Source organism: Terrapene carolina, unplaced genomic scaffold, assembly GCF_002925995.2.
Source record: "Terrapene carolina triunguis isolate 2854851 unplaced genomic scaffold, T_m_triunguis-2.0 Scaffold130, whole genome shotgun sequence".
Lineage (NCBI taxonomy): Eukaryota > Metazoa > Chordata > Testudines > Emydidae > Terrapene > Terrapene triunguis.
The window spans coordinates 8,302,583-8,329,709 of NW_020664481.1; the positions used below are offsets into that span (position 1 = coordinate 8,302,583).

Sequence of the window (27,127 nt, forward strand, 5' to 3'; positions counted from 1 at the left end):
ACCCTGCTTTGCCTCCAACATTTATAATGGTGTTAAATATATTAAAAAGTGTTTTTAAATTTATAAGGGGGGGTTGCACTCAGAGGCTTGCTATGTGAAAGGGGTCACCAGTACAAAAGTTTGAGAACTACTGATTTAGAACATCTGAAAAAACTGTAGTAAGTGTTTTCACATGCAATGAGCTTTACCTGAAGTATGGCAGACTATCGGGGGGGAGGGAGGGAGTGTGATGAGGCATTGTTTCCAAAAAGTCTGCAATAAAAACTTAATCTCCCATTGTTATTACACTGGTCCTTTTTTAAAAAAGTCTTTGCATCATAGGAAAAGTACCATCAATAGGCTTTGCAATCAGTTCATTTTAACCTAAACCAGTTTCAAGCATTCTGTATTACAAAACAGAAAATGATACAATTAATGAAAAAAGTCAAAATGCTGGCATCACTTTTTGTTTCCACATTAATACATAAAAATGGACAACACATTAAATAAACATTTCGTTATTAACAATTAGAAATATTAACACCAAAAATCATGTATAAATTAGGAAATAAATGTACAAACTATTTCCAAAGTGCTCTTTCAAATACAGTATATACACAACATTCAAGAAATTCTTAATGTAAGACATTTCAGATAGAAGTAATGTTGCTGTTTAATTTTTTTTAAATGTTGTTCATATTCTCTCAAAAGGATTATATTAGCACTTTCAAAAACCACATAAAAGGCATATTTCCAAGCTGGCAAGGAACAATATTGCATTCTCCTGGCTACCTGTAACATTAACATAGATTAAAAAAAACTCATACTTCTTTTCTGTGCCTTATTTGATATTTAAAAGTATTTAGTTCTATGAAAATACCAGCAGGAAGGAAAAGAGAAATGAAGAATGAATAAAAATGCTAACTCCATTTCACTGATCAGCAATTAGAAGTGTTAATGCTAGGCAAGGGCAGAGCTTGAACAACATTTAATAATAAACCATTTAGCTATCCAGTATTAAGATTTTCCTTTTCAGGAAAAACAAATCCAAACCTGAAGTGTGATATCTAAATTTTCTGGGTGGTGGTAGTTTTCAGAATATAAAAATTCCCCAACTCAAAATATAATCCAATAAACACCTCAAAAGGAGAAAACTCACAGAGGATATATTTAACTCTATACTCTGAAAGTTCCAGTTAACCTTAAGGTAATATTTCACTTTTTTAAAAAATGTAGATTAAATAAATTTTAGCCATTTTAACCCTTTAGTCACAGACAATTTAGACATATTTTACTCAGCAGTAAAAATCCCATTTTTAAAAAAAATGTAAAACTGAATATAAACTACTTTTTACTTTTATTGTTCATGTTGGCTTTTAAGTACCACTGTCCCTATATTTCTCATTCTCCATCTATAGATTTCCTTTAATGGTTGAATCCCATTAACAATCACCTTTCCATATGCATAATGAATGTTCATAGTTAAAGCTGATTTACTGTTTTTTCCTTTGAAACAAAGATGGATTTTTTACACCAATTCTAAAGTACTTCTATCAAGCTACTAGAGAAAAGCAAAAGCGATGAATAACTGCAGAAAAAGTAAATTTGATAACCTGATTTTATTTACGGTTATAATGCTTGCTAGAAAATCTGAACTAGTAGGGCAATGGAAGAACCAGAAATTAAAGAGCAAACAACCGGCTACCTGGGAAATTTGGCATGAATATTTAAAAATTGTGATAAAATTTGGAGTAGCATATTTAAGACTGGAATGTGGTCACATGTTTGTCAGCTAAACATGATATGAAGCCATACTGATTTCTAGTAGACTTACAGATTCATTCCCAGAGTTTTCTTTTATTTCTTTTACCCATGACATATATCATACTTTCATGGATCTATAAAAGGTGCTTCTGGGTATTCATATTTCCTTGAAAACCGGTTTTGATCATCTCTGCACCTTTTACTACAAAAATGTGGAATTGTGCAGATATTACATTAGAAGACATGGGTAATTAGCTCTAAAAATTTGCTGAGCATAATGTCCTCAGCAAATGAAATATTACTTCAGTTGTTTTTATTTTTGTCTTATAGTGTGGAAATTGATTCAACATAAAGAATGCCCCCATCTCCATACCGTAAAGTAGTACATTTGAGAACCATGGATTTCAGAGGCTGGCATATACAACAGGTAAACTGCAATGTATCCAGTTAAACATAAGTTCATAACCTACATTAGAATAACTGCATGAGCAGAGATGTGACTGAGTGATCTTTGTATTTAGCTGGATTGCAGAATATCCTAGCTGTTTCCCAGATCTGGGCACATAAAAACTCTGATCAAATGACCCCTAAGCTATTTAGAAACATCAAGAATGGGGAAAAAAAACCTCTGCATTGTATCAACATACATACTATACACAGCACCAAATATATCAAACCATTAAAGCATTGTCTTGTTACCAGTAGTGCACTGCTTCATATCCAGCATGAAATGAACACTGTTCACATACAGACGCTGCTTTGTGCTAAGGGGTAACCAACATATTACAATTAATCAAAACTGCCAGTACATCCAGGTCAAAAGATGGATATACTATTGAAATGAATCAGATACAGGAGCTTCTCCCTTTATTGCTGGTAGTTTCCATATTGACCCTGTTAAAAATTACAAAATACGACACATTAGAAGATAATATCATTTCTGTATCATGCACTCAGGGGGACTGGATGAAACTATTATCTTTTGGCTTACAAAATTGGATGGGCCCAATAATGCATTGCCAATACACTCACATTGGATTCCCTAGTATGACAATGGATATGGGTCTTCAACCTCATACTTTCCTCTGTGCAAGAAAAAGCTGAGCCCTTCCAAGGCAGGGCTTCCTGAAAAAGGCTAAATCCAGACCCTTTACGGCACAAATTAAGATAATTTACCTGCTCATAGCCATAAGGCCTCTGTTGTTGGGCAGATGGTCCTGTCTGAGAAGCTCTGTAACTGCCATACTGCTGCCCCTGTCCCTGTTGGTAGCTGGAATACTGTGAAGAGGCTCCTTGTGCAGGACCTGCAAAGGAAAGATAGCAAGAACAGTAAGAGGCCAGTATGGCTCTATCAGAAGCTTTTTAATTACCTGAAAATCAAAAAGGAATTCTACAAAAAGTGGAAACATCGATGAATTGCTCGGTACAAAAGAGTAGTACAAGCAGGTATGGACAAAATCAGAAAAGCGAAAGCACAAAATGAGTCATGACATAAAAGGCAATAAGAAGAGGTTCTTTAAATACATTAGAATCAAGAGAAGAAGGAAAGTTCAGGCCCTCTACTTAACAGGGAAAGAGAGATAATAACTGATCACATCAAGAAGGCTGAGGTGTTTAATACCTTTTTTGCTTGCTCCACTTAAAAGATTGATTAATGGTGACCAGATACTCAACACAATGTTAACAACAAGATGGAAGGAATGCAAGTCAAAATAGAGAAAGAACAGGTTAAAGAATATTTAGATAAGTTAAATGTATTAAAATAAGCAGGGCCTGATGAAATTCATCCCAGTGTATTTAAGAAACTAGTTGAAGCAATCTCAGAACTGTCACAATTATTTTCGAGATCTCATGGAAGACGGGTGACCTCCCAGAGGGTTGGCGAAGAGCAAACATACTACTTATCTTTAAAAATGGGAGCAAAGAAGACCCAGGGAATTATAGACCAGTCAGCCTAACTTTGATACCTGGAAAGATACTGGAACAAATTGTTAAACAATCAGTTTGTACTAGCCTAGTGGATGGAAACAATAGATGTGATATATCTTGATTTAAAGAAGGCTGTTAACTCAGTCCCACATGACATTCTCATAAGCAAACTAGGGAAATGTTGTCTAGATGAAATTTCTCTAAGGTGAGTACACAACTGTTGAAAGACTACTCGGAGAATAGTTATCAATGGTTTGCTATTAAACTGAGAGGACGTATCTAGTGGGATACCATGGGGTCAGTCCTGGGTCCAGGTTTATTTAATATTTTCATTAATGACTTGGATAATGGAGTGCAGTGTATGCTGATAAAATTCGCAGATGACACCAACATGGGAGGTGTAGAAAGCAATTTGATTAGAATTCGAAAGGATCTTGACAAATTAGAGAATTGGTCTGTAATCAAGATTATATTCAATAAAGGTAAGTGCAAAGTACTACACTGAGGAAGGAAAAATCAACTGCACAACTACACAGTGGGGAATAACTGGCTAGATAGTACTACTGAAAATGATCTTGGGGTTATAGCGGATCACAAACTGATTATGAATCAACAATGTGATGCAATTGAGAAAAAGGTTAATATTTTGGGGTGTCTCAACAAGAGTATTATATGTAAGACACAGGAGGTAACTATCCTGCTTTACTTGGCACTGGTGAGGCCTCAGCTGGAACAGTATGTCCAATTCAGGGTACCCCACTTTTGGAAATATGTGGAGAAACTGGAGAGAGTCCAGCAAGGGAGATTAAGGTTAGATATTAGGAAAACCTTACAAACTATAGGGGTAGTTAAGCTCTGGAATAGGCTTCCAAGGGAGGTTGTGGAATAAGAAAAGGTTAAACAAACACCTGTCAGGGTGGTCTAGGATTACTTCGTCCATCGTCAGTGCAAAGGGGCTGGACTTGATGACTTCTCAAGGTCCCTTCCAGCCTTACATTTCTATGATTCTGTGATTAAGATAGTGAAACCTATGACCAAAGTTTGATTTACTCAGGGGAGGTCTTTAATTAACAGCACTGCGACAGGAGATTTAGGTTTTATTCCTGCTCTGCCACTGACTTCCTAGGGTAACTCACTCTGTGTCTTGGTTTCCATAGCTGTAAAATCATGACAATATCTACCTTCCAGAGATCTAAGGCTGAATTCAGTAGCGGTTATATAGCTTTTTGAAATTTCCCCCAATGGAAAAATTGACGGTAATGCAAATATTTATTTTATTATGAGTTGGATCCCTACACATCATCTTCACTAATCCATTATAGTAGAACCTCAGAGTTATGAACACCAGAGTTACAAACTGACCAGTCAACCACACACCTCATTTGGAACCGGAAGTACACAATCAGGCAGCAGCAGAGATCTCCCCCACCAAAAAAAGCAAATACAGTACTGTGTTAAAAGTAGAATACTAAAAAATAAAGGGAAAGCAGCATTTTTCTTCTGCATAGTAAAATTTCAAAATCTATTAAGTCAATGTTCAGTTGTAAACTTTTGAAAGAACAACCATAACGTTTTGTTCAGAGTTACGAACAACCTCCATTCCTGAGGTGTTAGTAACTCTGAGGTTCTACTGTCGATAATTTCATTTAAAAAGACATGCCAAAAACTTTATACTTTTTTTGTTTACTTCATTGGTTTTAATATTGTAATAATACTGTCTTTTCCCTGTCAGTTTTGGTTGTCCTTTCCATTTGATGAACACTGCATTCTCCCTTTTTTTGTTGAAGACACGCATTGTCTAGTGGTCTAAGCACGTCTGGTCCTGACACTGACTCCCTTCATCACTGTGGGCAAGTCACTTAAACTGTTTCCCCATCTGTAAATTAGTGATATTTACCCTCACAGGAGTAGTATGAAAATTAAATACTGATTTAAATGCTGAATAATATTATTGTTTTTGATGATGCAAAAGTCAACATAGTTCTACCTTTTTTTTTTTTTTTTTAAATGTATACCTGCATCAGTTTGTGAATAAGGTTAGTTTGCTGTAACTTGCTTATTCCCACTGCCAGGCTTTGCATCGGAAAAGCCCAAAATATTGTAGTCTTTATTTTCAGAAAATGCACAAGCAACTTCATGCCTATCCTGTGAATGCTATTGTGAGCACAAGTGACCTGGCACACATTTAACTGGTCTGATGGACATGCAGATACTTTAGTAATACATGTGTATAAACTGCAAATGGAGTTTTTAAATTTTTTTCTGAGGTACTGGTGGATATTTTTTGGGAAAATATTTAGAAGGTTATTCCCCATGGTTTTTTAACATTGTTAACCAAATTTTGGGCCTATAATTTAAACCTATAATATTTGTCCCGTTTGGGTGGTCAAAAATGTTTACCAATATTGTAAAGCGAAATTAAAATACTTTAATATAGTGATCAGAAATCTAGGTTTTATTGCTATATAGAAGGATAGACATTCAAGGTTGGTACAATTGCATAGCAACAAATAGTGTCAAGGACAGATCTGGAATCCAGAGCAACCTCAGAACTATGATGCATCGGACTGGCGATATCAACAAGGTCAAGTTTTCAAATTTGAACTAACACAGGTATGTGCACTAGCAATCCTTGTTCTGGAGGATAGTACTCAGACCATCCCTAAATCCTGAGTCCCTGTTTTGATGGACCTAGGTTCAGAGTACATTCCTCCTGTTCATTTTAGTCACATGGTTTATAAATTAGTTTGTTCAAATTGAATGAAATGCATTTCTACTCCTGGGTCACAGCACAGAAGATTGCCAGCAACTGGTGCTCCAAACCATTGAAAAAGGCTAGGTAAAAACTAGAAAATAAGGGGAACATTTCTGAGGACTGTGAAGTGCTTAAATTAAAGTCAGTGTAGTAGTTTTAACAATTTCTTATAGTTTGCCTTTTATTTTACTAGGATACAGATGATTAAAGATACTTCTTATACCTATAATGCTGCCAAGGTCAGCAAGACCCTGAAGCAATGTACCTTGTAAGTGCCAGTCAGGCAAATCAAAGCTTCTTTTTCCCACAAATGGTCATTCACATCCTTTCTCAAACCCTAGGGATATTTCTATTACTTATTGCTTTATATGCCAGTCTCAAAGCCCTGTGATGTGGTCACCATCCTGTGGCTGAGCATGTTCACACCATTGTTCTTAGAGACCATGAACACCACTACTTGCTGATCAGCAATATGAAATGCTCTCTTCATTCGAGGGACTCAAAGTGCTGCTTCTAAAGTACCCTAATCTGAGTAGAGAGACCATGACCAACTATAAAGCCTGGATTCTTTACGTGGTAGTGGAGAGCATCATCATTTTGTGAGTAGAATGGCCCCAAAATTTCTCGTTTAGCATGCTAGTGCAAAAATATTCAGATCACATTCAACCCTTTTTCCTCACCAATTGACAGTAAAGCATATATGCTATTGCAAGAAATCTATGTGAGGTGGTAGTGATTTTGTGGGATTCCTTCCACTTTACATTACATAAAAATTTCACATTTGTGAAGCCTGAGCACTAGTATAATAACCCGCCACCCAAACCTGTAAAAAAGGCAATAATGTGGGGAATAAACGTGCTGTCTGTCTACACAGCTTTCCCAGCCCTTGGTGTTAGGGAGTTAGAGATCCTGTATGATGTGTGATAACATCCACTGGGCTGAACCAGATACTACATTTGTTATAAGTTAAAGCTGGTGCCTTGAGCTACAAAGGGAGAGAGACAATTTATCTGTTTGTTCCTAGGTACAGAATGGACAAATTTATACCAGGGATTGCAAACACAAGACTGCCAAAGAAGACTTCCTCACCATATCCAGGTTGTTGTCCTGGATAGTTTTGCTGATTTGGGTACTGTTGCTGTGAATATGTTTGCTGTTGCGCAGCTCCCTGTTGGTATCCTGCCTGCGGCTGGCTATACTGGGAATTTCCTAGAAAGGGAAGATTGATATAGTTTATGTACAGACTCAGCAGCTGTCCCAATATCGTTGCTGATCACACTGAAAATAACTGAATGAGGTTCATTGATATGAAAAGGGTATTCCTTTAAAAAACAGCCTTCCACTATATGTTACCAATCAGTTGAAGTTGAGTTTATTCCTCTGGTTATTTTTAGCTCATTTGAAGAGGCTGTGTTTTTGTTTTGTGTATGAAAAAAGTTTTCTTTAAGAAGTCTACATGCACATTCTCCCCTCTCCCCCCCACCAGCTGCTCCCTTTTCCTCTTACATTTTAAACATCAGCTCTTTTCATCAAAAATTTTAAAATAAAATATACATTTTAAAAGAGCACAATAACTTTGTTTCCAATACATTATAAAGTAGGGAAAAATATACACTCCTAATTATATATTTTTCCTATGATAACACAGAAAGACCAAGTAAAGTCTATTCCAGGAGTGGCCAAACTGTGGCTCGTGAGCCTCATGCGGCTCTTTTACAGTTAAAATGCAGCTCTCGAAGCCTCCCATGTCTCCCCATTCTCTGCCTACCAGACTGATTGGGGGAACTTGGGGCTTCAGCCCTTCGGCAGGGTGGTGGAGCTAGGGGCTTTTGCCCAGCAGAGAGTGGGGTCTAGGGGTCTTAGCCTCACGGGAGGCACCTGCCAGGGCTTGGGGCTTCAGCAGGAATGGGGCTGAAGTCCTGAGCTTTGGCAGGCAAGCCCTGTGGGGCTGAAGCCCCAAGAACCCCAGGCCCCACATGGCAGAAGCCCCTAGCCCCACCACCCCGCCGAAGGGCTGCAGCCCCAAGCCCCGGCAGGCACGCCCCGGCTCTCAAACTTCTGAAGATTGTAGTATGCAGCTCTGGTCAGTGAGTTTGGCCATCCCTGGTCTATTCAAATGCACATCCTACGGTTTGTACACAGTCACATTCGTGTATTTATTTGGATACTCATGGTATCTAGCATTCTTTAAGAAAACTGACTTTTAAATTTGTGGGTGATCAAAATTTCCCCAATATACACCAGCCTATTTGAACTGCAAAGGCTTATCCTTAATTCACTAAGTTTTATTTTCCATTAAGTTGATATTTTGGCTTTCCTCTAGCTTTTTGTAGATTACCACAAACAAGTGGATTGAAAAGGAAACATTACCACACAAAGGTTTTGTGTGACCAGAACATTGGGCCTGATTCTTCACTCCTTTACAGCTGGTATAGTCATCACACTAATGTAAAGTGGGTGTAAAATGAACAGTAGCATTTAACAGCCATTTTATCCAGGTATAAAGAACTACACAAGGCGTGAGGCAAACAAGAATCAGGCGTGTTGACCTTTAAGGAAAATAAAACATAATAAAAGTTAAGGCTAAACCACCGTGGTTTGAATTAATTAGTGCACAATGGAGAAACTTTGATTGCTTAAAATAATAAAGAAATTTACTTCATGTTCTATCTTTCTACGTGTTTTTGTAAGACAGATTTTCAGAAATGACATGTATTTTAGATTGCAGGGATCACTTATCTTCAGTACCGTGTTGAATTCTGACACTGGTTACCAGGTTTATTTGATTTTAATACATATATTAAAATTGTTGTAGCTTGGAATGTTAGAAGATTAATTGACTACTTCAGTTTAAGGTATATTTTATGGCGTTTTTTGCCACTCTGTTTTTCTCACTGTTTTCTTTTGGAGATTAATATGTCTAATTCACCTACTAATAACATGGTGAATTTACATTCTGTTTTGCAGCTTTTTCTATCTTTTCTTGAGTGCTGTCAATAGGTGGCAGCTGATAATGAATCATGCACAGGGGAATTCCAACTCTCATAATATAATTAGCTCAAAATATGCTGGACATTGGAGAGTTGCCAGAGGCAGTTCCTTGTTCCTCAAAAGGAAGTCCTATACAGAATTGTTCATTACACACAAGCTAATTTTAGAATTTATAATTAATTTAAAAGGGACATTGTAAAATTTGGGTGGCCCAAAATTTGACCTGCCTTTTTATTTTTAAGTTAACCAATTCTTCACAGGGAAACCCCTGACCCAAAGGTCTACACTGCAATGTAAGCCCAGGGTTAGTAGAATTCAAATGAGCAGATCCTGGGTTTAATGTAGGGTTTGAGCATATCCGAGACTTCCTAGTGCCCTCCCAAAATGTGGCTGCTCTAGCCATTTGTTCATAGTGAAGTGTGGGAAAACATGACTGTGCAGCAAACTTGACTGTCCAGAGGACAAAGAAAGTAAGTCAGTGGGATACTTTTGGTGGACTACCTGAGCATGAGTCCAGTGGGGTTGCGTATACACTGCAAAGCAATAGACTCGAACCCTGAGTCCCAGCTTGACTCAGGGTCGGACCCTCCATCCCCGTGGAGTCCTGGGTCCAAGCTCTGGATTAGTGAGGTTTGTGTGTAGATGGAAGGAGGGTAGGCTTGAGCCTGAATTCAAACCCTGGTCTTACATTGCAGGATAGACATACCCTAAGTCTCCACAACACAGAGCCCACCAGAGCTGTGTGACCTGCCTGCTGTGCAGGCAGATGTTAACAATTATATAGATTCTGAAAAGAAAGATCCTACCCTTCCCTGGGGTGGGACTCCACCCAGCCCAAATGCAACAGATGGCAGTTAGACTCTCCTTTGGCTCAATGACTGGCAATCATTTGTGGATAAACCAATGGGTCACATGGCTGATTAGGGGTATGAAACGACTGCCATATGAGGAGAGATTAATAAGACTTGGACTTTTCAGCTTGTAAAAGAGACAACTCAGGGAGGAATGACAGAGGTCTATAAAATCATGACTGGTGTGGAGAAAGTAAGGAAGTATTATTTACTCCTTTTCATAACACAAGAACTAGGGGTCACCAAATGAAATTAATAGGTAGCAGGTTTAAAACAAAAAAAAAAGGAAGCATTTTTTCACACAACATACAGTCAACCAGCTTCAAAATGGGTCTGTTAGTTAAGGAGCGGAACTAAGACTCAGTGAGCTGAAGAATCCCCAACAACCCCTCACACATGAAAATTTTGGGGATATGGTCCCTCTGTTCTTCCCCCTTTTCACCACTGGAGCAGCCCTATTCTAAATAAACACAGTTACTACAGTCTTAGGATGGACAGAGAAGGCTGGGAGAACTACAAAACTCAACTGTTTTATGTGGCCAACGGGGTTTACATGATGTATATACCAGGAGTCAGGATTTGGCCCTGTATGATTTTGTTTTAAAGCAAATGTGCTTTCTCTTTAAAAAAAGAAATTCAGTCACTCAGCATTCATAGGATTAAATACTACCTTATAATGCACACTGTAATTCCTATATGCTTCAATAGGAGTTATACATTAGAATTTTATGGATGAACTTGATCCATAATGAACAACCCTATACTATGCAAATAGTCTAGTAATAAAGAAAAATCAGTAAGGAAACATTTCATTTTCAAACTTCCACAAGGTTATTGTAAAACACAGTAGTGGGTTAAAAACTAAAATGATATTTTAGAAAACTCATTTCAGATACCTTGACAGAGTCCTCCTGAAATGACTTAGAGTAGTTACTATTTTCATTCAGATATTTAATTATATTCATAACTTTCAACCCAGCTCTATAAATATATTATATTTAAAATCTGTTTTACTCTTTAGAATCAGATTTTGTTTTTCAAAAACATGCAAAGTGCATTGGCTTTAATTTGCAATTTGTTGAATCCTAGATCTGCATAAATTCCATTTCTTGTGGAACTCACAGTAGGGGCAGATGGGATGTAAGGGGTTGTTTATTCATCTACATCACTGAACATGCAAATAACCAGCCTACCCCGAAACGGATAGCTTTTCTAATCAAAAACTGTCCCAAAGGTAAAAGAAGAGAGTCTCAATGACAAGAGTGCCAGGACACAACAGCTGGTGTCCCAAGAAGCCCTCCCACTGTATTTGCTTTCAGTTCATAAATAACAATATTCTTTATTCATATTTCCAAGGAAAATAACACATTTCATTGTTATGGGACCCTGCAATTTTTTATTGGAACTATTAAAACATTTAAAGGGAAATCCAGTTTGCAAATTTGCAAACAACAAAATGAATAAAGTCTCTACATAAAAGTTGGTTTCCTCAGATGAGATGTCATAGTAATTTAATTTAAGTGTTTCTAGTGAGCTCCCAAAAATGTTCAGGCAATGGGGTCATTAAATTGGCTGAAAATTCTACCATTCCTTTCTGGAATAAATATGCTGAATCTTGCTGAAATGACTGATATAGTGTCACTATTATCAAGGAGGAAAATAATTTAATTTCAGTATAATGAAGTTTATCTCAGCCAATCAGAGTGCAGGAGACTGTGGCACTACTGGTGTGTGATATTCCGGTTTTTCTCATGCTTGATTTGCAAAATCACAGTGGTACAGATTTTCAAAGGCATTTATGTGCCTGACTTCCATTAACTTTCAATGGAAGTTAGGTGCCTAATTGAAAATCTTTCCCTATAATTTCTCAATAACTGTACTGTGAATATACAAATCTTTCTACTCTAACTGTTATAATCCCTTTGCTCCAGGTGGTTCCTGTGCTAAAAAATTTGCCTGCAACAAAGGTACCTGCTACCGTCTTTTCATCTTAAACAAACTCCAACATTTAAATGAAAGAAAAAGCGTATTAAAAAGCAAAAGAAATGTGGCTGTCATAGTGGTCAAGGTGAAATTGTAAGGTTTCTTTTTAATGTTAAAATCCTTTGACTCATTTCACTCACAACCATTTCTCTCCTCTCTTATCCTCCCTCTTTGTTCCCTGTTGGCCAGTAAGGCACTTCTCCCCAGAATAACTGATATATATTTGTTTACTTGCCGTTTTGAAACATAATGAAACAAAAAATATTAGTTATTCAAGGGAGAAGAGCTTCCTTGACCTGTTAGCTTGATGGGAACAACAGGCCTGATTCCACAGCCTTTACTCATCTCAGTAGTCCCAATTATTTAAGCTGTCGGGTCTTCTTTATATTTACTTCTACTGCACCTCATTATTTGCTCTGCTTCCAATTTTAGTGCTGTCTGAAAATTAAGAAATACTGGGCCATCATTTTATCTCAGTTACAGGTGTGAAACCCCATTCATTTGAGCTTTTTGGCCAGTTGGCTTTTCACAATACCTAAAGACCAATATGCCCTCCCTCAACTTGAAAAAGTTTCCATCTACAGCGACTATTTGTTCCCTAATCTTAAAACATTTTTCTAACTCTCATACCTTAGTTTACTTCCTCCACAATGATCTCTGACCTTAACAATTAATATATTAAGAGCCACTTATATCTCAATTTAAAGTTAACTGAAAACATCATACACCATGTTTTTTAAGAAAAGAAATAATTGTGGTATTATAGCTAATATTTTCCTCACACATTAAAAAGTCTCTATCTAACACTAGAACTGCATCTAGTTCAGCTACACACGTTCTGTTGTCAGCAATGGGTTGTTTACTAGTGCACACAAGGCTTATGTGTGAGCTAGTAATCATTAACCTACATAGTCACTAACATTATCTAATGTTGTGCATAGTGTTTTGAGATATATGTAATATAAAAGTTGCTATACATAACTAAATTCTATTTTATAGACACTTCTGAGTAACGTTCAATTTAGGAAAATATTTTAGTCTAGCAGCTGAGCAGTGTTTTAATTCTGCAGAAATGCTATAAAACAGTTTTCATATTTTTCTTAAGTAGACAGTACTTTATGTAGCTTAGAGCTTTTGTTTGCATAGATTGCAAATATATCTTCTCACCTCCTTCATAGTAATGCTGTGTGGAGTCCTCAAATGACCTGTCATAGCTCTGCTCGGTGTAGGATGACTGCTGATATGCATAATCACCATGACCTGCAATCAGTCAGTAAGAAATAGACAAAATGGACAAGGTTAATTAAAAAGGTTCATCTGAGCCATAGTTTGTTTTGGCACATGTATTATATAATTGTTTGTGTTTGTATTACAATGTAGAGTACCTATTATGTTTCATACATAATTAAATAATTACACACACACACACTTTAAAGTCACATAGCTTCACAGATTAGGCCGAAAGAAAGAAAGAGCTCAAGTGGGCAAATCTGAGGTAGATAGCTTGCTGGTGAAAATGACAATCCATTTGCCAAGTCTGAAGTAGCACTCCTTGCTAAACTGAGTGTGTACCCTATCCCAGAGATTCTCCTGTAGGCTTTCTGCGCTTTTCAGGATGCAGTTGATAATGGTGCTACGATGAACATGTGTACACAGAATCTTATGTATTGGGAAGAGGAGTTGCTGGCATTTCAGGTTGGAAACACATCTTACAGGCTATTTGGTTTCCAATTTTTTAACTCTTGGATGTGGCAGTTGTACAATTCAGTACCACATCAAGCTCTGCTGCATCAATATTAGAGTTACTATTACTCAGCAAAATTACCATCTGGATAATATTGTTGGTTCATGGGTTCTGATGAGCCTTGTCCATGGCTGTACTGTTCACTGTAATACTCCTCCTGCCCCATGTACTGCTGAGAGGAACCTGTAAACCAAAAGGAAAGAGAGAGAAAGAGAGTGTTTTAAGTAGCCCATGAACCCAAAAGGAGATTTTTCATTATTTAGATATTCTTGAAGTGAACAGTGTTTTCTTCTGGGAGAAATCACTTGAGTTTTATATGTTCAGAACTGTTTCAAAGATGTTTTTTCTCATTGGAAAGGAAAACTGCTTTTGCTAAATCTGAGAATGAAAGTATAGTTTAATATTAGAATTGTATAGCTGTCATAACAGGGCAAGAAAAACCCTACCAGTTGACATAATTAATCTACTAGCCTGAGTTGCCCAATAGCATAAAACCCAAAGGAATCCTGTGCATAATAATATAGTTAGCATTAAATGTCTATGAGTATCCAATCAGAAAATAAACCAAAATTTCATAATTTAAATTCACTTTACATCAGAATTGGTCTAGCAGTTTCTCCACTTTATATAATGGTTTCCAAGATGTTTTCAGTCACGATTGACAGTGGTGCAATTATCCTTTGGTGCCTATTGGAAATAATTTTCCTAATAATTTTATTAAGGCTTATAAAGACTCAGTTTCCACACAAACATTCCTTTATTAATCCAAAGGCCACGTTATATTAATATTTTGGATATAACCAACATCATCATACAAACCCTAATATTCTATACCCTACTAACACTACAGTTATAAGCATTGGCCAAAACACTTACAACAGGTGCAAGCCCAGGCGGTGCCTTCCTCTCATGGCGTGACACCAGGGGTTAAGGAAAGTTCTGACAAAAACTACTAAAGATCCTTGCTTTTTATACACTATAACAAACAAGTGATGTCATTGCTGGTTATTGGACCTTAGCCAAAGACAGAAGAGGGAGTCATAGGACTACACCTTGCACTTGATTTCCAATTAACCATGCTTTCCCTGTTTCCAAGCCTTAAATAAGATAATACTGGTATTTAGGGTCACTACAAATTTAACCCAAACAATTCTTCTTTCTCATGTTTTTATTCTTTGAGCTTTTTGCTCATGCTAACATTCAAACTCAAAATCATAATTTACTTAGTTCCAATGTAGGCCCATATATATAAATATATATTTATATTTATAACTGAAATCTCATTTGCAGAGACCTCTTCCTTGTTAAGAACAGTACCACATTGGGACTAATGGCCTGATCCAAAGCCCACTGCAGTAAACTGAAAGAATTTCATTGACTTTAATGGGTTTTGGATCAGACTCTTGGTCTTTTTCTTTATACAGACAGATGATGCCCTGTTGGCTCAGTCATTTCTGAACTTTAGAAATGAAAAGCTCTGAAAATAAAACTAGAGCAAAACCTTATTGACGTTCTACTTGCACTTTTCACCCTGTTTGGCATTTTCTGTCTTATCAACTTTCACTGGGGTCCCAGATCATTATGGCTTCTGTGGCATATTTGTCTATGACAGCAGGCATGGTGGGGTAGCCACCTTTCTGGAACCGAATAATACACTTTACCTTGCTGAGAAGGTCTGTAAGGGCCCATGGGTCGCTGACCCATCATGCTGTTGCCTTGATTGCTCTGACTCATCATGGCAATGGAGGACTGTCCTTGGTAATGCTGGCTCCCTCCTTGTGCTGAGTTGTAGTGGGATGTTGCCGCTTGCTGGTGCATCATGGAGACTACATAGAACATAGATAAAATTGTTTTCTAAAGGGATATCACAATTCTTTTCCTACTCTTTTTTGAAAATAACTAAAATCGTCAGCCAATTTAGTCTTTTAAAGTTGCATTCAGATCATCATTCAGTGAATCCTCCATGAGGGGGACAGGAGGGAAAGGGAAAAGAAAAAGAAAAAAAAAGACAGAAATTGTTTACTTTTTCCCAGTGTGCATATTTAACTTTTCTACATTCTAAGCTGAACCATATGCTGATAACATAATCAATTCATTCCATTATTTTTCTGTCAGGTATTTTAAAATACATCTGATCTCAATAAATAACAGAAATCATTTCTGAAACATGACTACAGAAAAGGATGTATGAGGAAACTGAAATATTTATTCTTCTTCACCTGCACCCTTATCTTCAGCTGCATTTTTTCTTTAACCAACTTTCTCTTTCCTCTTCTACCTTATTTATAGGCCTGATGACTACAGAAGTTAAGTAAATTGAAGTTATAGTATTTTTTTTTTATTTTCACATTACTTCCTTGAAGTATCTGATATGCTATTCATTACTCAGTGGTCAACATTTTTAAGAGACAGGGACAGATTCTCCATTGCCCTCTGGCCCCTTTGTGCCACTCCAGCAATGTGAAAGGCCTGTAAAGGAAGTGGAAATATCCACTGAGGAATATCACCAGCATGGACAGCTTCTTTAGCTGGCATAACTATTCTATGACAGCCCCTCAAACAGCTCAGAACATATGGGGGATATGTGTTGGGTCTGTCACAGTATGACCAGAGTGCTGCTGCACTCTGGATATTCACTCCTTCCACCACACGCTGAGGGCTATGAGAAATAGAATGGAAGTTAGAGTGACACTGAGGCTATTCTGACTTATCCTGAGTCCAGAAAATACTGAACACAAAGGTAGCTTAAAACCACCTCTTCCCTGCATCTCTGCTCCTGTGCAGGAACAGGGTTACAGAGAGTATTTACAGCACGTTTTCACATGTTGTGCATCTTTGAGGCCACTGAAAAGTCCTTTCAATCCCAAAAGGAAAGGGAACCTTACCTGGGTTAGACTGCATGCTGATATTTGTTCGAGAGACGTAATTGCCTATTGACCCCTGGCCTTGCATTGGCACATTCTGAGATGCAGGCACTGTATGGCTATAACCAGGCCCAGTTCCATGGCTGCTCACGGTCATACTCAGAGAGGTTGTGGGCATCGTATTCTGGCCTGACTGCTGCATAGACACATGATTAGGACCTAACAGATCACAACAAGAAGAGTGATGCTGTTATTGACAACCTACGCTGAGTATAAAAAAATTTAGCGCTTACCTGGATTCTTGTTATGGTACCTAGGAAGGGATATATATATATAAAAATATTTTATATACCAAAGGCCATAAAATAAAAAAATAATACCACCCCCCCAATCCTCAACTTTAAAACCCCTGTTAGTTACAAACAGCCAAACCTACTACCGACTGTGTTATAAAGCTATACTGAACCTTGTCCTAAAGACTACCAAACTTGGCTTTGCTGAATGGCAAGCAGGAACAAATTTCAGAAGTGAAGGCTCTCCAACTAGAAGGCTCTGCCAGCTTTTCCTAAGACAGAGGCAGCTCTAATAGTCGGCATGGCTGGCAAATGCCAGCTGCGGCTTCAGACACTAAACTGAATCAAGAACTCTGGGAGTGTCCGAGCCCTTCAATAGCTCAGGTGTTCCCTGACTAGGTTCAACCCCTGCTTCCTGCTTCCCCTAAAGGTTATCAGCTACCCCTCTCTTGTAACGGGTGTTGTTGGGAGGACCCAACAGTGGCTGGCAGCTCCTCTATGCTGCTGTTGCATCAAACACAACTGCTCTGTGCCCAACAGCAGTACCAATAGACTTTCTCCTTTGCTAGGGTTTAAAAAGATAGAAGAACATACCTAGGGACCCTGACACCAGATGGGCAGTGGGAGAGAGGAGCTAGCTGGATGGGGAGGGAGGGTGGTGAGGTATCACAAGGCCCCATAAATGGGGGAGGCAGAAGAGAGGAAATGGAGGAAGAGGTCCCACAGCAAGCCCGCCATATAAGGAGAAAGGGGGCCCCACCAAACCTAATTAGAGTAGAAAGGAAAGAGGGGGATGATGGCACTCATCCTGCCTCTGTACTGCCTCTACAGATATCACATCCTCTTCCTTCTGTCTTCCCCTAGCTTGATGGAAGATACCCAGTAGTTTCAGAGGGAAAATTCTCCAAAACACCATGCTAGCCCATACTACCATGACCATTATTCGTCTCTTCCCAGTTCATTTGCTGACTTGACCTCTGTGCTAGGAGTTCAACCTTTGGGATTCATACTAACAGTATCTTGCTAATTGTGACTGGGACACTGTATGTGCTTGCTTGGCTGATTTTGCTTTTACAGAGGTCTGTAAAAGCCCAATTCAAAGCTCACTGAAGTCAACACAGAGGCTCCTACTGACTTCAGTGGGTTTTGGATTGGGCCCTAAAGAAGGACAACAAGGTTTCATAGGCGCCTCTGAGCCAACCCACACACTAAATACAAGTTTTCTTCAGTGAACAACCAAAAATGTAGCGCTCTTTATTACCAGGCCTGTCCTTAAGCATAAACAACACAAAGTGATTTCCTGGCACCCACACTTTTTGGGGGTGATCCCACAGTTCTTTCCTGACTTGGCAATTTACAAATTCCTGATCTCCTCTCATGATGGTGAGAGAAGTAGAAACTCCCAGTTTTCCCTTGCAGTTGTATGATACAAGAAAGAAACTCATAACTTCATTCAACTCTCCAGCAGCGTGGAGCCTCGCTCTTGCTCAGGGTCACCCAGCTGATAAAGCTGACCTTGTTTTTTCATACACATAGCTGTAAGTTGTGGTCAATTATCTGTAGTACTAATAAAAGCCAACAGTCAATAAGAAGAGCTGTCAATATGCTGTGGTTGTGCCCGGGGGCTGTAAGCACTGTCCTACTTACCTTATCATATGTTTAATTATCTTAGCTCTTACTGTTATTGGATACTAACTTCAATTATGCAGGACCTGTTCCTTATTTCATATCCAGTATTGCTCTGAATTCTTTTAATTTTTTGCAAACTTAGTCATATTTATTGTGCACTGTTTCACATTGTTGCAAGACCATTTAGATGGAGACACATGCAGGATCGCCAAATAAGAAAAAAATTTCATGTTATTTTGATTTAATTGATATTAATTTTATTTACAGCCTGAACAGCATCTTAAAGTTTTTTGAATACCAGTTTTCCTTAGGTATTCTTAAAGTATTTACAAATATTGAAATGAGAAAACTTGCTGTAGAATGTTTTATTTCCCCCCTTATCGAGAGGCTCTGGGCCAGATTCTCAGCAAGAGTAAACTGGTATAGTTCTGTTGAAGTCAGTGGAGCTATTCCAATTTACGGCTGCTGAAGTCTGACCCTACAATTATGTATGTCTTATAAAGCTGATACTTGTTCTTCAGTGGAACAGAAGACAACATGGAATTTGAATGGAGTTTGTAATCTCTCTGAGTGAGAGTGCTTGTGCTGATGGACCTTACAAATACTGAAGGCTGAATTAACTACAGCGTTGATAACTCTTGCAATATTTGTTGGTTTTCTTAAAGTCCAAGAGCCCAGAGTTATGTTATTACATGAGAATCTCAGCTTTCATTTAAAAAACAGTACGTTTCTGGCACTTATAGTTGCAGATAAAAACTTGAAAACATGACCCAAATGTACTTGAAGCTTGAAAAACAGAAGGCAATAAAAAAAAAAAACACACCTAACATTTTTTTAAAAATCTGGCGATTTTTGTAAACCAACCTTGTGATTTCTGGGGTCTGATTCAGGATTTTTGAAGGCATGGGATTAGCAATACTGGGATTGACCACGAGTGGTATGGCTGACAGACTTTACAAGCTGCACCAGTAGAACTTGTAGACTGGCTGTTTAAGTTTGGTGGTTTTAGCTGTACATCCAAGGCCTGAGAAATAACTGACTTCCAATTGGTGTATCAGGTGGCCTATCTGAAATGCTAGTGGTAGTTTCTGTCCACTTCCTAGTAGACTGTTGTCCCATCACCAAAATCAGCATCACACTTGGCACTCTTGCGAGCAGTCTTATGAGAGATATTAAGGATTGAATAGATGTTGGGAACTGAACTACCTTCTCTCTTCTAGAGGGGATCCTTCTAAGACCTGACTGAGGATAATGGAGGGTCAGTGTGCAGAAGCTTGTATTGCTTCTCCCTGTGCTGTACCTGTGATGCTAAGTAAACAGAAAACTTCAGTTCTGTATTGCTGCCACTCAAACACTTTCACAAATACTAGAGCTTCCATTTTCAGAATTGCATGTACATTTGTGTACCCAGTTTGCAAACGTTACTATCAGCCAATGGTTGTTCAATGCCCTGTGTGAAATTAATTGGTCAGTCTTAGTCTAGTTCCCAGTTGACTGGTGTTCTCATCACAATATCAACTGGCACTAATCAACTGCTTTGCTGACATTCTCAGCAGAGGCCCAGGATTGACTGGGCATTGAGACTGAACTACCTTCTTACCCCCGGAAGTGAGTCCCCTTAGGTCAGGGTTGACGCACTTTGGTGGGGCAACCACACGGTACACTTACACTGCTGCTGCCCTTGCTGTTGCCTGTTCTGTGGATAAATAGAAGACTTCAGTCTACAGGACACACTCTCTCTCTCTCTCTCTCTTTTAGTGCACAGAACAATCCTCGCTGACTGATTTCTGTTGTTACTGCGTACCAGGCAGGAAGAACACTGCAATAGGAAGGCCCAGAATAAATTTTAAAAGTCCAGTTCTTTAAACTGCAAAACTATTCTAAGTAGGACTCTCATCCATTAATTTACAGAGACACTAGTAAGTTTAACAAAAAAAAAGTTGAGTAGTTTCATGAGATACATCTGCCCAATAGTTCTCCTGCGAATGTTTGTGGAACAATCACGTTTTCCTATTTTTAAAAACTGTTCTTTTTCCTTTCTAACACTTTGTGAAAGACCAAAGCAAAGGGAGAAAACTAACTAAACGATTATGAAGTGGAATAGTGAAACTGACCATACATCAAATGTCAAATATATGAAGTAAACAAAATGCAAAATAGAAAAAAAGATCTCTTTTCTTTCAGTTACATTCATTCATGGTGCTTTTGCAACAACACGGGTATAAAAAATTCATACAGAAGTGTGTTTTTTAAGTTTACAGTTTTCCATTAAAAGATCTATGTAAGCTATTTGGTTATACTATACAACATTTTAAAGGCTACTCTAAAAAAAAAAAAGAAGACTAAAGTAACTGCATTTTATTTTTGAAAGGGTACTTATCTTAGACAAACTCTGAAGTCTGAGGACTTGATCTTGCAGTTTTTACTCATACAAACAATCCCTGCTCACCCTATCCCTCCCATTTACCTTTATGGGGCTGCTTGCATGAGTGCAAAAGGGTTGCAACATACAACTCAATGTATGTTTATTATTAAAACTATTATGGTATTTAATTTTGAGGTATCTTTTTATTGGTGATTTTCATTGCACGTTTTAAAATATTTTGTTTCATATTTATTTCCCCTACATAAATCTATTAATTGGACTGGAGCCCTTGCAGAATCCAAGCAGCAGTATAAACTGTAGCCATTTTGTGAATATTTCAGCATGTGCCTGAAATTCCCATGTGGCTGAAAGGTGAGTTACAGAGCTGTAAAAGACCTCTTCTAAGTATATTCCGCATTAATGATTTTGTTGCTGGGCAACCATAAAGCAGCACAAAGGGGAACAGAGCTCACCATTGCTAATCTGACTCTGCATGAGGGAGGAAGGAGGAAGGCCTGTCCCAATTGCATCACTGAGATTGCTCTGTGAATGGAGAGATTGGTTGGATGCACTCTGAGTCATTCCTCCTGGGCCCAAATTCATGTTTTGCGTTGGTGGCTGCAAACAACAAGAAGGGGAAGCAGATTTTTGGTTAGGTTTTAATTAGAAAAATAATAACCCTGAAACTAACCTCATTATGAATACAAACTGACTCATCTGAAAGTGTGCTTCCAGATTTTAATCTTACAGATTTGGGGCCTGATCCTGCAAACCTTTATTCACGTAAATATTCCTTATAGATGAAATTCAGCTGGGTGCAAAGCTAGGGTGACCAGATGTCTCTATTTTATAGGGACAGTCCCAATTTTGGGGGCTTTTTTCTTATATAGGCACCTATTACCCCCCACCCCATCCCGATTTTTTACACTTGCTATCTGGTCACCCTATGCAGAGCAGACTGTGTAAGGCACATGCCCCCTAGAGCCTTAATGAAGCACGGTCCTTGTGATAGACCCTCTGCACCGAGGTGAATTTCATCCTATGCCAGTAGCATCACTGAAGTTAGTGAAACTACATACATGGGCAAGGACTACTCACATAAGTAAGGGTTTGCAGGAATTAACCTTTATAAAGCACATTTTTAGTTATGGCACTGTGTATATGATACTTTCTAAATCAATTAGGTTAGCAAGAAATTCACTGCAGAATTAAAACACAAACATAGAGCCTGATCCTGTCAATTTACTCAAACAAAACTCTCATTTAAATCAATGAGAATTTTGTCTGAGTAAGGGCACTAGATCTGACCACGAGTCTACAAAACATCTTCAGAACAATTCTAGTTTTGACCTTTGATTTATGTAAGAAATATAAGCTATATTAAAGAAAACAGACTTGATCAGTCTTAAGTACTTATTTACATGGAGAACAAAATTTTTATAAAAGAGGGCTCTTCAGCAGATAAAGGTATAACATAGTCCAGTGTCTGGAAGCTGAAGCTAGACAAATTCAGACTCGAAATAAGGTGCAATTTTTTAACAGTAAGGGTAATTAGCCACTGGAACAATTTACCAAGGGTTATGGTGGATTTTCCATCATTGGAAATTTTTAAATCAAGATTAGATGTTTTCTCTAAAAGATGTTCTCTAGTTCAAACAGGAATTAACTCAAGGAAATCCTATGGCCTGTGTTATGCAGAAGGTCTACATGATCACAGTGGTCCCTTCTGGCCGCAAAATCTAAGAAAATATGGTCTCAATCCTGCAGTTCCTATACAGGCAAAAATGCCTTTGAAGTCAGTGGGAGTTTTTCCTGCAAGAGTACTACAGAAACAAACCCCGTATCTTTAGATCACAGCTGTCAATCCGGCATAGGCATTTTGCATGATTCTGTCACTGAAGTCAATGACAAAGCTGCTATGGACTTTGGTGGTGCAGGACCAGACCTTTACAGTAGGCTTATCACCATGCATGTGCCTTGCAAAAAAACAGGCTGATAGTTTATGAAGAAACATTATGCAACATTTAATCATGAACTGGTGGCAGATTTAAGGACCAATGTATTGGTACCTTTCAGGACTAGAAACAGCAGCCTTGTACCACGAGAAAGGGAAGTTTCCAGTGGCACACACAGCACTTAGTTCAACCCTAAGAAGGTCCTGAGCACATACAATAGTGACATTTAAAATACAGAAAACCTATTTTTGGTTATTTAGAGATTTTTAATAGATCCTGTTGAACCCTGTACAATTTGATTCATGGTAATTTAGGCACTTGGCTCTGCAGGTGGCAGGATTAAAAAAATAGTCCCGATAAACAATAAAACATGCATAGAGTAGCTTTTCTATTACTGTCCATTGAAATCCAGAACTTATTTTTTCCTAAAAAGGTTTATTAAAAATGGCTAACTAGTAACAGCTTTTTGTCACGAATCAATACTCAAATAATTGTCTCCTTGGTATAGTTAACAGCGTATTTGATGTTAGTATTAGTACTTACTGCAGGAAGCAGGGACTGCATATTCTGGTTAGAGTCTGCTATTGTTGCCAAGTAAACCAGGTTTCTGTGCAAGATTTGTTGGTATCTAAAAGATAAGGAATAGAGCTTACTTTGGGAAGAGTTAGCAATACCAACATATCCCATTTCATGAATTCATTGCAGTCTTGGCTTCTCTGTGCTATCTATAAATCATCGGTAAATGTAAATTAGCCCACTCTCTTCCCATCTTAATAAATAATAATAATGACCATTTCTGTATTGTCCTGCCTCTTTTCAGGAAGTCTCAAAATACTCAACAACCATTTTACAAGTGGGTAAATTCAGCAAGTAAAGTTGGTGAGAGAGACGAGCTTACACAGAGATCTTCTTCGGGTCTCAATAAAAGATATTACCTCACCCACCTTGTCTCACTAATACCTTGGGACCAGCATGTCTACTACAACCCTGCATACTTTCTTGTTTGAAAACCCACTGAATGAGTGGTAGAGACAGGAATTGAGCCTAGAGTCTTGATTTCTTGTCTCCTGCTCTAACAACTAGTCACTTTCTTTATGTCAACACAGTCCTAAAGAGTATAAATTCTGGAGCTCCAGAAAACAAAACCTTTTTGCCCTGCAAGCAAGCTCAGGAGAACAACACTCTTTCAAGAGTGCTTTAACTCGCATGCTTACTGCCATCCACTAAAACCATCTGAAACATTCACGCTTCCTCCCAGTCATCAGTGAACTTGAAAAGATCATGATGAGAAGCAGGAGAGAACCTAGATACAAAACATTAAAAACTGTGCCACTGACCCAGGAGGAAATTCAAACTTTTGGAAGCTGGAGAGGCACCAAAAAAAGAAAAGGTAACTTCTTTTACTGTATGACTTTTCTTTTGGTGGAGGGTGGCGGCAAATGAGGTAGCAAAATGAATCCAGAACGGAGACATGAAAGTGATGGAAAGGAGGAGAGAAGCATGGTGCAGAGAAGGTAACTGAACTCATAAGGCTTTGAGTTAATTTTTAGTGTTCAGGGTCTTTTGTGAGTAAATATCAGTGCAGGAAGTAAATACCCATCTCCCTACAGAAAAGGATTCAGATCTCCTGTGATGAAGTCTTGAATCATTAGCACATAACAAGACAAATGCCTCCCTCTCCGTATACACACTTTCCTTTTTGAAAGAATAACAGCTTTCTCATGCCTGTCCTCCCTCAACTTGACCCCTCATTGGGCCTGTTCCTACTGAAATCTAATCCATGTTTACAGTAAAAGTACATTGCTTTCATGATTTAAGAACAATAAGCAGTGATGGAAACTAACAAGCCTTTATTCAGTTTCTTTTGGCATAGATCACCAAGATCCTAGATCTCTAAAAATTAAATCCCCTTCTGATAAAACTATATTATCGACTTTGTGCATACTAGAAAATAATTACCTACCTGCTGATATTTATCTCCTGAACAAATAGTGCCATAATCCTAAATTTACACTTCCTTATAATTATTTTTGTAAGTGATATGTAGAGAATATTCTAAAAACTAATCATTTTCTTTATGAATGTCAGAGCTTACAGATTTATATACAGACCTACAGTCTTATGTTATGTCTCCCCGACTGTACATGCATAACAGGAGTTACCTGTATATGCCTCATAAGAGGAATATACCCTTTAAAGGCAAAACAGATCCTAGCTTTCATTTTCATATAGTAAAGACTCTTCTCATACATTAATTGGGCATGTTTTTAAAAACAACATAAATGTGGTATCATTCAATAATAGTCCAATCCTATAAGTTTTGCCTGCATCATGAGTGCATGATTGGGTCCTAAAAGAAAATACTGTCTTTTCCAGGCAGAACTCCAAATTTCCCACAATTCATTTCTCCTACTTCAGATATAGCCTGTGGGGCCAGTCCTGCAGTTGATCCACACTTGATTTCAATGGGAGTTCTGCATGCGAAATAATTCAGGATCAGGTCGACATATAAATTTCAAGTTACTCTTCATGTTTTTTAAAAATCAAAACTGCCATGATCCTTCCTCATTCCCAGTGTTGCTCTTCCACTGAGGGTAGTGATGTGCAAGTAACAAACTATGGTCAGTTTTAAAATTTTCCTTTGAAAACTGATGAAATATTCAACTTTCTTGCTTATTTTCAGAAGGTGTTCTTCACCTCTTATCACCAACATCACTACGGTCTTGATTTTTGCACAATTTTTCCTTTGTTTTGATAGATTATTGATCCTGATATTTTGTACAACTACTTTGTTCAAAATATCTAAGGTGAAAAAAAAATACTGTGTCCCAAGAATAATTTATACTTGTTGACTAATGGTAAATCTTAGAAAATTAGCACTCCAAGTACTCTTGCCAGTGGCAGTTGTGCAACACTATTCAGAGTATTCTTCTTGCACTTTGTGGTAAGAACAGGAATAATATCCAAAATATTCCAAAGTAAATAATACTCACTGAGTACATTCTGCTGTTTTGCCTTTGCTCTGATAGTCCATAATACACTGTATTAAGTGGTGATTTTCATCTAGCATCTGGATAAAAAAAAAATGATCAAAATACTTGTTACTATGCGCTAAGACTAAAACACACCAAGTTCTGCTATATGTTTCTTCCTTCTGTGATATTCCACTTTCACTCATTCTTAGCTTGATGGTTCTTTGTGCGTGTCTGTTGCCTCCAGGTCATTATGAAGTTCCTAGACTGGCACAGGAATATTAATATGGAATCAAAACTCCCAAAAGTCAAATTTATTTATTGAACATTACTATAAAATAAACTCCTGGAGGAGGGGGGGAAGGGTGGAGTCCATTTTGTGTTAATCTTAGTCCTAACTATTATATATTATGCCTGAATAGGAATAACAGAACAGAAAAATATGACCAAAAAAAAAAAGATACAAAACTTCCTTATTAAAATACTCAGTGCATTGCTCTGGTTTCAGAGTACAATTTTTATGAAAGGTTCACTAAATACAACCCACAAAATTTTACAATTTGAGTTCATTTTAAATGGAGGAAAAGTCAGAAATGAAAGATGATACAACTTATACACCTCTACCCTGATATAACGCTGTCCTCGGGAGCCAAAAAAATCTTACTGCGCTATAGGTGAAACCACGTTATATCGAACTTGCTTTGATCTGCCGGAGTGCGCAGCCCCGCTCCCCCGGAGCGCTGCTTTACCATGTTATTTCCGATTCGTGTTATATCAGGTTGCGTTATATCGGGGTAGAGGTGTACTACTTAAAACATGCTTTTATAAAATTACAGCTCACAAAAGTTGTACTGTAGGCTTACATCTCATTGGTAGTTAATACTGTAAAGAATAAATATGTCAATAGTATTTCTGTATTTTAGGTAGTGATTATTATTACTTAACATTAATATTGTGGTGGAACTTAGAGGGCTCAAACAGGTGAGGTCCCCATCACGCTAGGTACTGTTGGGGGCCACTGGGCGTAGCTACCAGGTAACTCGGGAGAGTGGA

At 37.9% G+C, this 27,127-nt stretch overlaps 1 protein-coding gene across 1 annotated transcript in view; it reads right to left on the reverse strand.

Annotated features, from left to right (window-relative positions):
• Positions 1-353: 353 nt before the first annotated feature.
• SS18L1 (SS18L1 subunit of BAF chromatin remodeling complex) overlaps positions 354-27,127 on the reverse strand; it is a 33,154-nt gene continuing 6,380 nt past the window's right edge. The window contains exons 2-11 of the mRNA XM_024199025.2: positions 26,096-26,172; positions 23,646-23,730; positions 21,621-21,765; positions 16,882-17,079; positions 15,658-15,822; positions 14,078-14,179; positions 13,420-13,512; positions 7,517-7,636; positions 2,920-3,047; positions 354-2,637 (exon numbers count right to left, since the gene is read on the reverse strand). Coding sequence (XP_024054793.2) covers positions 2,611-2,637; positions 2,920-3,047; positions 7,517-7,636; positions 13,420-13,512; positions 14,078-14,179; positions 15,658-15,822; positions 16,882-17,079; positions 21,621-21,765; positions 23,646-23,730; positions 26,096-26,172 — 1,140 coding nt within the window. The 3' untranslated portion in view covers positions 354-2,610. The remainder of the gene's footprint in view (positions 2,638-2,919; positions 3,048-7,516; positions 7,637-13,419; positions 13,513-14,077; positions 14,180-15,657; positions 15,823-16,881; positions 17,080-21,620; positions 21,766-23,645; positions 23,731-26,095; positions 26,173-27,127) is intronic.